A 12,921-nucleotide genomic window follows, 5' to 3' on the forward strand; every position below is an offset into this window, starting at 1 on the left:
CCCGCTCAAAGCATTGGCATCTCATCGATTACGTCATCGTCAGGAAAAGGGATATGCAAAATGTACGTGTGACAAAGACCATGTGCGGCGCCGAGTGTTGGACAGACCATCGCCGTGTAGTCTCGAAGCTGAATATTCGAATCCAGCCCAAGAGACGTCCCCAAGGCCAGAAGGCTCCAAAACGGCTCAACATCGCTAAGCTGAAAAACATCACCATCAAACAGACCTTTGTGGACCTGCTGGAAGATCGTCTGGAATCCGACACTCTGGACAACCAGAATGTGGAGTCTGAATGGAGGACCCTGCGCGAGCTGATCTATAGTACAGCTTCAGAGACCCTGGGACCCATGACCAGAAAGCACGAAGACTGGTTTGATGAAAACTGTGATGAAATTAAGCAGCTTCTGGATGAGAAACGCCGTCTGCATCAAGCCTACCTGAGCAACCCAAAGTCCACATCAAAAAAGGATGCGTACAGTGCCATCTGCAGGACTGTTCAGCAAAAGTTACGTCATATGCAGGATAAGTGGCTGAGTGACAAAGCTGATGAGATGCAGGGATATGCTGACAGGCACGATATGAAGAGGTTCTATGATGCCTTAAAAGAAGTCTACGGTCCCACATCCTCAGGATCATCCCCCCTCCTCAGTGCAGATGGGAATACCTTGATCACCGAGAAGGAGAAAATTCTCGAACACTGGGCTGAGCACTTCAACAGTGTCTGAAATCGCCCCTTCCTCCATAAATGATGAAGCCATAGACCGTCTCCCACAAGTCCCCATCAACGAAACACTGGACGATCTGCCAACACTTCTTGAGACCCAGAAAGCTATCCGTCTGCTATCCAGTGGCAAAGCACCTGGCTTAGACTCCATACCAGCAGAGGTCTACAAGGATGGAGGCACTGTGCTGACTGAGAAGCTCCACCAGCTGTACTCACTCATGTGGAAAGAAGAGACGATCCCCCAGGATTTCAAAGATGCATCTATCACTCACTTGTACAAGCGAAAGGGGAACCGGCAAGCCTGTGATAACCATCGAGGCATTTCCTTGCTCTCCATCGCAGGCACGATACTTGCCAGGATCCTACTACACCGCCTCACAGCACACCTTGACCAAGGTCATTTGCCTGAGAGCCAATGTGGATCCCGGAAAGAGCGCGGAACCACCGACATGGTGTTTGCTGCAAGGCAGCTGCAAGAGAAATGTCAGGAGCAAAATGCTGATCCGTTCTCCACCTATGTCGACCTCACTAAGGCCTTCGACACCGTGAGTAGAGAGGGACTGTGGAAGATCATGGCCAAGTACGGATGCCCTCGGAAATTTATTTCCTTGGTCAGCCAATTCTATGAGTCCAGGACAATGCGAAACATCTGCTCCTTTTCCTGTCACAAATGGTGTCAAGCAAGGCTGCGTCCTGGCTCCAACACTGTTCAGCCTCATGTTCTCTGCAATGCTTACTGATGCCTTCAGAGATGGCGATGTTGGAATCGGCCTAAAGTACCGAACAGATGGCAAGCTGTTTAACCTCAGAAGGCTTCAAGCAAAAACGAAGGTCATGACAGACATCATCAGAGACTTTTTGTTTGCTGATGATTGTGCCCTCAACGCTGGATCTGAAGCTGACATGCAACTCAGCGTCGACAAGTTTGCCACTGCCAGCAGGAACTTCGGCCCAACATCACAGTCAACGGTCAGAGACTCAGTGCGGTGGAGCGGTTCACATACCTTGGCAGCACACTGTCACGAAATGCGACCATCGAAGATAAGGTGAATGTCAGGATTGCAAGAGCAAGCGCAACCTTTGGTAGACTCAGTGCAAATTTCTGGAACAGAAGAGGCATTGGTCTTGAGACCAAGCTAAAGGTCTACAGAGCAGTAGTTCTCCCCACACTACTGTACGCCTGCGAAACTTGGACAGTGTACCAACGACATGCCAAGAAGCTGAACCACTTCCACACAACATGCCTCAGGAAGCTACTGAACATCAAGTGGCAAGACAGGACCCCAGACACGGAGGTGCTTGCAAAAGCCACCCTTCCCAGCATCTTCACTATCCTGATGCAGTCCCAGCTTCGCTGGGCTGGACACGTGGCGGACATGCCAGACCATCGGCTGCCCAAAAGGCTGTTTTATGGCGAGCTGCAACAAGGGAAGAGATCACACGGAGGTCAGAAGAAGCGCTTCAGAGATACTCTGAAAGTCTCTCTGAAAGCGTTTTATATCAACCCTGACACCTGGGAGGAATCTGCAGTGGACCGTGACAAATGTCGCGCTGCTGTGCACAAAGGCGCAAAGTTGTGCGAGGCCAACAGGACTGCTGCAGCTGTTCAGAAGAGGCAGGCCAGAAAGTCACGGGCAAACAAGCTCCCTGACAATGGTATGCCTGTCTTTGTCTGCCCCAACTGTCAGTGAACATTTCGTCCGCAGATTGGACTATTCAGCCATCTGCGCATTCATAGATAGATTCATGAGCATCCCCCCCACCACCAACCTCCCCCCATACCCCAGCTGGATGACAACGATGGTCATCATCGATCTCGATGGACACACACCACACTGCCATGTGTCAGATTTCCTTGATACAGATTATAGTTTGTGTTTTTATGTACGACTTTATTTCTTGTAGAATTCTGTATTGTATGTTCGCGCTTTTCTCACAAAAATATTACCAAATTATTTTTATATCAAATTTAAAAACAGGCTGGAGAAAACAAATCGGCTGCTCGTGTTTTCGTAGGGCTGTATGATCACACACACACACACACACACACACACACACACACACACACACACACACACACACACGTACGCACACACACACACCCACACATACAGAGGCACAGACACAGACACAGACAGACAGACAGACACACACACACACACACACACACACACACACACACACACACACACACACACACACACACACACGTACGCACACACCCACACCCACACATACAGAGGCACAGACACAGACACAGACAGACAGACAGACACACACACACACACACACACACACACACACACATACACACACACACACACACACACACGTACGCACACACCCACACCCACACATACAGAGGCACAGACACAGACACAGACAGACAGACAGACAGACACACACACACACACACACACACACACACACGTACGCACGCACACCCCCACACCCACACATACAGAGGCACAGACACAGACACAGACACACACACACACACACACACACACACACAGAGGAAATAAACGAAAGAGAACCAGGCACAGTGACTTACCTGTGGAAACACGTGGTGTACCTTGATCATCAGACATGTCAGCGAGATCCTGAGCCATTGGTGTCTCCCCCTTGCCAATTTTTGAAATGACAGTGTTGACCCAATTTATGGCCGTGGTATAACACCGCACCCAGCCACGCTCAACTGAACTGCCATACCGGTTTGTGAGGACTGACACGCTAAAGGGGTCGATCCACTGTACGGCACTGTGTTCCGAGGCAAGGCAAGGTTAAGAAGATTATTTCGTGTATACCCCCCCTACCCCCTCTGGGGGCATCGAAACTTTATACATCAACGTCCTTGACAGACACGGACAGTTACATCACAAAAATGCTAGCGGTGGCATGGTGGTAATAATACTTGCCTACAAAGCGGGTGTCCGCAGGTTCAAATCCCATGGATTTTTTTTTTTTTTTTTTTTTGTGCTCCATCCCCACCCCTCCACTTATTGTGGTCTAGGTGTTGTCTTTCAGAGGAGACGACAAACCTAGGACCCATGTAAAGCATACACTTGTGCACGTAAAAGAACCCACAGTAACAAACGGGTTGGCAAAATTCTGGGGGGAAAACTCCACTTTGACAGGAAACACATTTGCAGGCAAAAAAAAAGAGAAAAAAAACGATAGGGAAAAAATGGGTGTGCCGCAATAACCAGACACATCCTCCTTGGGGGGAGGATAGCCCGACTTTCACACAGAGAAATCTGTTGTGATGAAAAAGTAAAATAATGCAAGACTGTACATATGTGTGTGAAACTGGTGTACTCCCTCCTCTCCTCTTTAAACGGGACACACACACACACACACACACACACACACACACACACACACACACACACTGAACATGGTCAGGAATGTTTTGCTGTTTACGACTTTCGTCTCAGTGCAAGGTGTATACTCCACCCTACCCCCTACCCCCTCTCTTTCTCAATGGCAGGCAGACACAGCCTCTCACAGTTTCACCTCATTATCCTAAGAACTTCTGGTGCCCAGACAGTGTCTGTCACACGTGCCACGAGTGCATGTATGCGTGAAACGGATGTATCTCACCCTTTAATAAACGGGACCGTGACCTTTTCCACAATATATGTGACTCAGACTGTTAGATTCAAATGAGGTAACAGGGTCGTATCCCCGTATGCCTGGTGTCACAGGACACGTTACCTGACCTGTTTTTTTTTTAAGTTTTGGTACTGGAGATGTTAACATTCCTTCCAGTATCCGGTTTGTCCATTATGGAAGAGAGGGACACACAGAGAGAGATAGAGACAGACACAAGACAGACAGACAGACAGACAGAGAGAGGGAGACTGACAGGCACAAGACACAGAGAGAGAGAGAGAGACAGACAGACAGACAGACAGACAGACAGACACAAGACAGACACAGAGAGAGAGGGGGGGAGACAGAGAGGGAGAGAGAGAGAGGGAGAGAGAGAGAGAGAGAAGACAGAGATAGATGGAGACAGACAGACAGACAGACAGAGAGAGACAAGCAGAGACACAGACACAGAGAGAGAGACGGACAGGCAGACAAACAAAGACGGACAGACAGAGAGGGTGCAGATAACACAAAGAAACATAGAAAGACATGGAGAGAGGCAGGCACACAGATAGTCGTTACATGCAATAATTCTGCTTCTCCCTTTGTTTGGTTTGGTTTTTGGTGGAGGGGGGGGGGAGGGAGTGTTGTTCAGGAAAATGTGTTGTTTGTCTTCCTTTCTCATTATTTCTGTAAGCATCTGGGGCAGATCAGGGTCAGGTGGAGGGTTACTGTATTTGTATTTCTCTCTTTTTTTTGTCACAACGAATTTCTCTGTGTGAAATTCGGGCTGCTCTCCCCAGGGAGAGCGCGTCGCTACACGTCTCATCCGAATGGCTAACGTCCAGACCAGAACTCTTTTTTGTATAAATGGAAATAAAAACTGCTTTTCAAATGGTTAAACTGCCTGGTTTCATGTCTCTCTCGTTTGTTTCACTGTATATTTAGTTCATTGTTTTGTTCTCCACATTTCACTTAAGACGTGTGTGTGCCATCACGTGCAATCAAAATGTATACACGTCGGTGACCTGACATTAAAATTCTTGTGTTCCTATTTTTTTTCTCAAGGCCTGACTAAGCGTGTTGGGTTACCAACTTACGCTGCTGGTCAGGCATCTGCTTGGCAGATGTGGTGTAGCGTATATGGATTTGTCCGAACGCACTGACGCCTCCCTGAGCTACTGAAACTGAAACTCTTTGTGTTCTTCTCTCTCGTTTGTTGCTGTGGTCTTCTATTTCCTTCTGATTATTTGTCAAATACACTGATGTTTTCTCCATTTGAAACCTCTGTTTGTAACTTGCAATCTTTATTCTTTGTCGTTTTGTTCCCCTTCTTCTTGTAATTCTGATTTTTTTGGGTGGTGCAGGGTAATGTGTGTGTGTGTGTGTGTGTGTGTGTGTGTTGGTGCTCATGTACGTTTATGTGTATTTGATTGTGTTTTCATATCTGTGAAACTGCATGTTTGTTGCATATCTGTTATGCATGCATGCATGCGTGTGTGTGTGTGTGTGTGTGTGTGTGTGTGTGTGTGTGTGTGTGTCTGCATGTTTTACATTTATTTGCTTATTTATCATCGTTGTTTTTTGTTGTTGTTTTTCTTTTGTGTGTGTGTGCGTGTGTGTGTGTGTGTGTGCGCTTGCTTGCTTGCTTGCTTAGAGTTGACTTCATCAAGATTTTGCGCCTTATAAATATTATTATTATTAGTAGTAGTATTTTTATGTATTTATCTATTATCTTTAATTAATTAATTTATTATTAATGTTTGTTATTTTATTTTATTTATTTATTTTTTCTCAAGGCCTAAGAGCGTTGGGTTACGCTGCTGGTCAGGCATCTGCTTGGCAGATGTGGTGTAGCGTATATGGATTTGACCGAACGAAGTGACGTCTCCTTGAGCTACTGATACTGCTACAGATTTTGATCAACTTTCAGCCTTTTCTTCTTGGTTGTGTAGTTTTGAGTTACCGTTTCTGTTCTGTTTGAACTCTGTTCCTTACTTTCAGTCTATGGTCTGCAGTTACTTTAACTTAGCCTGTCATTCTTCACCTTCCTTGTGTAACTGACGATGTTTGTTCAGGTACATCTCACAGCAGCTTTCGTTTTATTCTCCTTGGCAACGGTGGGTCACCCTTTGCCTGATTGTTGGAGAGTATGAACTTACTTATCCAAGGTACTCCATTGCAATGGCAAGTCGTTTACAGCCTAGTCTTTTGTGAAGGACGATGACTCTCAAACCAGGAGGCAAGACTGCACTGCCTCTTGATGCTGCAGCCTTGGGGGCTAACTGGCCTTTGGGAACCATCCCAACACCGACTGTCCTAAGAACCCTTGGCCGAGAGAGTGGGGGTGTAACTTGGGCACTCTACTATAATCAAATTCTAGCCCAGATAGTCTGGACCGCAGTTGCCTCCTCTGCTGTTCTGATGGTTGTAGTCGGATATGACTGTCACACTACTGCACACGACACAAGATACATAACTACGATGTGATTTCTGTTGCCCCGCTGTGTATGTGAGTTGTATACCTTTCTTTTCCAAATTCTTGTATGAATAAAGTACGAACAAAAAGAGCATGGCCTAGTACAAAAATATGCTTATAGCCTTCTTTAAACGATACGATACATGCACAAAACCTGAGCTTGATTTGTGCAGAAATAAAAGCCTGCATGCACAGCGGATATAGTACAAGGATCCAGACATGAAACATTTACAGTATAGATTTATTTTTAGTTGTTACAGAATTTACACCTTTAAAAATCAACATAAACACATTACAGTCATGCACATCAGCGATAAAATCGTCAAAATTTCTTTTTGACAATCCGAGATTCATAAACAAACACATAAAAACTCACATTCGCGCACAAATATATACAAATAAAATCATATTCCTTCTACTACACAGAAACAAGCACACACACACACACACATATCAAATACCAAAATAATAATATATAAAAGAGGATGGTTCCAATAGCACACACACACACACACACATACCAATATGTCCACACACATGTATACAATACATGAAACTTTCAAAACAACCAGACCCAAACAACAGGAAGAATCATTCAGGATTCACACGTGTGATTCCCACAAATTTCTGACACAGATATTATCAAGGAATTGGTGATGACAGCACTGTTGATTGTGCACTCTATCACAGCAGGAAGACACCTTGAATAGGACAATATTGAATAGTATAATGTAACCTTTGAATTCAGATGTGACGATAAACCGGTCACTTGTGCAGCATACACACAGTGCAGGTAAAAGAACCCACAGCATCAAAAAAAGGGTTGTCCCTTGCAAAAATTCTGTAGGTAAAATCGACTTTGAGAGTAAGACAAATAGACCTGTAGACGGAACAATATCTGGTGCTGCACTGCAGTGACGCTCACCTGGACGGAAAAGCAGCCCGTGTTTTTCACACTGCTAAACCAGGTGTGACAAAAACAAAATACAATACAATGCAAAACTTTTTGTGTTCAATACTGTTCATGTCAAGGTCATGAACTGATCTTTTGCCTTTTAAAACGGAAGACGCTGTGTGGATTTTTATTTGTATTCTTTTTTTGGTGGGGTGGGGTGGGGACGTGGGGTGGGGGGGGGGGTGAGTCCATTTGCTCAAATCACTCAAACTGAACAACAATAACTCTACCTTGCAACGTGGAATACGTTTTGTTCAAGCAGGCATGCGAATGAATTTCTATAAACAATATCACATTCAAATTGGAATGCCGATTTTTTAGTTGCGCGCGCGCGCACACACACACACACACACTAACACTCGCGCACGTACACACACTCGCGTACGCACAATACAATCACATTTGTAAAATAAAATCTTATCAAAAAATATATTTTTTTCATTATTGTTACATGTTACGTGGGTGTGGGTGTGTTCGTGTGTGTAAGAACAGAGATACTATAAACCCTCATAATGTTTTCTTTGCTAGACAGTTCAAAAAATAAAATCTGAAGAGTCATCAAAATGGATCCATACACATCCCCACCCCCCTTCAGATCCATCAGTCTCATGAATACAAAACATGAAACAACTTCAGACCCTGAACAAAATGAACAATACTGCCACCACACACACACACACGGCCTTCGGAATTCACGCGAGATACCCACTCAATCCAACGCTAATTATGGAATGCAAGAGCCGTGTGGTTAAAAGCGTTGTACCTTTTCAATGTGAGAGACCGGGTTCAAATCCCTGTCACGGCACTTGGCGGGTTAGAGGGTGGACATTTGTCTGATCTACTAGATCTTGATCAGCGTATGTGCAGACCTGCTGGTACCTGAACCCCCTTCGTGTGTATACACACGCAGAAGATCAAATACGCACGTTAAAAGATCCTGTAATCCATGTCAGCGTTCAGTGGGTTAAGGAAACAATAACATTCCGAGCATGCACACCCCCGAAAACGGAGTGTGGCTGCCGACATGGCTGAGTAAATATACAAAACGGTTATACACGTAAAAGTGTTACATGTCTGTGCGAGTGTGTGTGCGTGTGACTGAAACCCGAGTGAATGACACAGGAAACGTCGTAATGACACAGGAAACGTCGTAATGACACAGGAAACGTCATAATGACACAGGAAATGTCGTAATGACACAGGAAACGTCGTAATGACACAGGAAACGTCGTAATGACACAGGAAATGTCGTAATGACACAGGAAACGTCGTAATGACACAGGAAATGTCGTAATGACACAGGAAACGTCCTAATGACACAGGAAACGTCGTAATGACACAGGAAACGTCATAATGACACAGGAAACGTCGTAATGACACAGGAAATGTCGTAATGACACAGGAAACGTCATAATCACCCAGTGGATGCTGTCTGTCGGCCCTACCCACGTTGGTAAATGACAGTGTTTGTAAAGCACTTAAAAGTATCCACATCATCGCCATCATCATCAACCGAAGACCCCCCCCCCCCCCAACTCTACAAAAAAGCACCAGAAGCAGGAAAGTGTACCACAGTAGTGAAACGCTTTCATTACGATAATAGTGTGACCTTGACCTTTGGCTTTCAATGGTTGGTTTATGTCCTGGTCAACAACTATCACTGCCCAAAGTTCAATGATAAAGGGATCGTAAAACCTAAGCTCTGTAACGTTTCCAAGCTTCTGCTTGGTAGTGTTTTATCATGACAGTGACGTTTGACCTCTGGCCTTGACCTCGAGTCAGCTTATTGCTCTTTGCATGATCAATCATTTATTATGCGAGACCCGACCTCTTCCATGCCCTGAAGCTTAGTTCCCTATCATATTGTATAGCGACCTTGAACTTTGTAAATATCAGAACAATTTCACCTCTCAGCGAGACCCATCCATTGATTTTTAGATCGGTGGACCCATCAGTGCAGAACGCAACGTGAGGACTGGCTGCGAGACAAAAGCTCTGTTGTGTCTGCAAGCTTTTCCTGTTATGCCAAGTGTTGACCTTGACGTTTGACTTCCCACTCATTTCTCGTATCTTAAGTAAAACGCATGGCCGGAATGATAGCTGCTTGCAGCAGCCAGTGTTAATGTTTCACACACACAGACACACACACACACACACAGAGACACACAGACAAACACACACACACAGACTCACACACCAGATAATCATAAACATGGTGATGAATTTATCAATGCTCACAGATAAAATAAAAAAAATGAAATGCATCAGAATATACACTTTCTTCATTGCATTCATTCCTGACTGAGGACGTGAATAATTCATCTTCGCTCTTGAACAAAGCCACGTTGTACCAATTTCAGTTCCTTTGCTTAAATCGCTTTGACTGAACATCAATGCATTCCACATGTGAATGCACTTCATTTCCAAAACTGCGAAGAATAACTGCAGATGTACTGGAACTGACGCCGCATACAGCCGAGATGATGATTTCTTTGAATTTGTATTTCTTTTTATCACAACAGATTTCTCTGTGTGAAATTTGGGCTGCTCTCCCCAGGTTAAGCGCGTCGCTACACTACAGCGCCACACATTTTTGGTATTTTTTCCTGCGTGCAGTTTTATTTGGTTTTCCAATCGAAGTGGATTTTTCTACAGAATTTTGCCAGGAACAACCCTTTTGTTGCCGTGGGTTCTTTCACGTGCGCTAAGTGCATGCTGCACACGGGACCTCGGTTTATCGTCTCATCCAAATAACTAGCGTCCAGACCACCAGTCAAGGTCTAGTGGAGGGGGAGAAAATATCGGTGGCTGAGCCGTGATTCGAACCAGCGCGCTCAGATTCTCTCGCTTCCTAGGCGGACGCGTTACCTCTTGGCCATCACTACACACGGCGAAGAGTTTTGAAGGTGAACCATACATTGTTTTTCTTTCTAAACAGTGATAACAAAATAAGAAGAAAAGGGACCTGGAAAGCACGCTATAATTCCATCACTGAACTACAGTTTTCTTCGCCTTTCTTGACAGCATCTCTCTCTCTCTCTCTCTCTCTCTCTCTCTCTCTCTCTCTCTCACCGCTCGGAGTTTAATGTCATGTCACTTGTCCTTTGCTGTTTGAAAAGGAACACACACATACACACACACACATACACACACACATATCCGGATTCACACTGGGAGAGAGAAGGAGAGAGAGACAGAGGGAGGAAGAGAGATGGGAAGAAGAACAACAACATCATCAACAACAGCAACAACGAGGAGGAGAAGAAAATATAGCAACAAATATGATGATAATAGGAATGGTCTTTGATACACATTCACACACACAAATGCATATCAACCAAAATGTCATCATCATCCCAGCCATATGAACACAGAGGCCCTTTGTAAATTAAAAGAATCAGAGATTCTAGGAATCTTCAATATTACAGATAAAAAGGTATGCTTTGTCAGTGTGAACATGATCATGAATAATGCTTTGTCCGTGTGAAAATGGTCATGATTAATGCTTTGTCAGTGTGAACATGGTCATGATTAATGCTTTGTCAGTGTGAACATAGTCATGATTAATGCTTTGTCAGTGTGAACATAGTCATGATTAATGCTTTGTCAGTGTGAACATAGTCATGATTAATGCTTTGTCAGTGTGAACATAGTCATGATTAATGCTTTGTCAGTGTGAACATGGTCATGATTAATGCTTTAAAATATCACCACAAAAAACGAAAGAAAAAAAAATTATGGTATTAAGTGGGCGTTTGTTAAAAAAAAGAGCCCTTGATCACATTTTAGTGATTCTAAGTATCACCACAAAAAAAAGAAAAGAAAAAAAACCTTTAATCACACTTTAGTGATTCTTCACTGAAGTCTTGAGGGACACATAACTGGACATCGACAACACCACCCTCTGCATGTTGCTAACACTTGTTGTTGTGCGGGTGGGAGGAACACCCGGAGTCCACCGCCAGCTGGGGGCACCCAGGCTTGTGCGGGTGATGATTCTGGGCGTTGGTGGTCTCCCGTAGAGGCTCCTCCTCTACCTTTTCCGTGGGCAGCACGGCCCAGCTCTGCACGGTAGTTCTGGCGAACAGGCAGAAGAAGAGGGTTCCACACAGGTACACGGCGCCAGTGATGAAGAAGACGATCTGCCACTGCTCTCGAGTTTGCTGGGAGAGATGCATAAAATCTACGATACAGTATATTGCAAGGGGAGGAATGAACCCCTACCTATCTATGCTGAGCCCAAGACAGTGGACATGAATGAATTTACTGCCCTTACCACCGTAAATGGCTAAAGGACATTAAAACACTTTTTTTTTTTAATACAGTATAGTCCACTGCACTATAATACAGTACAGTAACAGTACAGTACAGCACAGTGCAATACACTGCAGTGGAGTGTTGTGGTGTTACAGTACAGTGCAGTGCATAACGATGCAGTGCAGAGCAGTATAGTACACTACACTACACTACAATGCAGTGTAGGACAGTACATTGTATCACAGTGCAGTTCGGTACACTACAGTGCAATGCAATGCAGTACAGCGCTGTACACAGTGAACACCTGGTATTGAAGAATGAATGAAAGAACGTAAGGGGGAAAAGGAAGAAACAGAGAAAGCAATAAACACAGACGAAGCAGAGAAAGCAATACCAGAGAATGCGGCACAGAGTCTTCACATCTCAGCTGACCTCTTCCACACAACAGGGAGACAGAACGTCCGACAAGCTGGCCAGGAAGAAAGAACGAACGAAAACAAACCATTAACAAAGAATAGAATACAATAGAATAGAATAGAATATGCCTTTATTACCAAGTGTATCGGCGTCACAAGGAATAGGGGGGGCAGGGGGGTGGGGGGGGGGCGATAGTACGTAACAAGGTACGAACATAAATCGAAAATCATACACAAATACATGTACAGCAGAAATTAGGATACATACAAGTACATATCAATATAAAAACTTGTGCGTACTGACACATGCATGCACTGCACACCCACCCACCCACTCACACACACAAACACTCTCTCTCTCTCTCTCTCTCACACACACACACACACACACACACACACACACACACACCCACACACACAAACACACTCTCTCTCACACACGCACACACACACACACAAACACGCACGCACACACACACACACACACACGTTTGAA

At 44.8% G+C, this 12,921-nt stretch overlaps 2 protein-coding genes across 2 annotated transcripts in view; both read right to left on the reverse strand.

The window, feature by feature from the left end:
• LOC143290576 (putative transporter slc-17.2) overlaps positions 1–3,346 on the reverse strand; it is a 19,982-nt gene extending 16,636 nt beyond the window's left edge. The window contains exon 1 of the mRNA XM_076600148.1: positions 3,279–3,346. Coding sequence (XP_076456263.1) covers positions 3,279–3,336 — 58 coding nt within the window. The 5' untranslated portion in view covers positions 3,337–3,346. The remainder of the gene's footprint in view (positions 1–3,278) is intronic.
• Positions 3,347–7,958: 4,612 nt separating this feature from the next.
• Positions 7,959–12,921, reverse strand: part of LOC143290578 (sialin-like) — a 39,618-nt gene continuing 34,655 nt past the window's right edge. Inside the window, exon 10 of the mRNA XM_076600149.1 lies at positions 7,959–11,915. Within this exon, the coding sequence (XP_076456264.1) occupies positions 11,667–11,915 (249 nt within the window). The 3' untranslated portion in view covers positions 7,959–11,666. The remainder of the gene's footprint in view (positions 11,916–12,921) is intronic.

The sequence above is a fragment of the Babylonia areolata genome, chromosome 15 (assembly GCF_041734735.1).
Source record: "Babylonia areolata isolate BAREFJ2019XMU chromosome 15, ASM4173473v1, whole genome shotgun sequence".
NCBI lineage: Eukaryota > Metazoa > Mollusca > Gastropoda > Neogastropoda > Buccinidae > Babylonia > Babylonia areolata.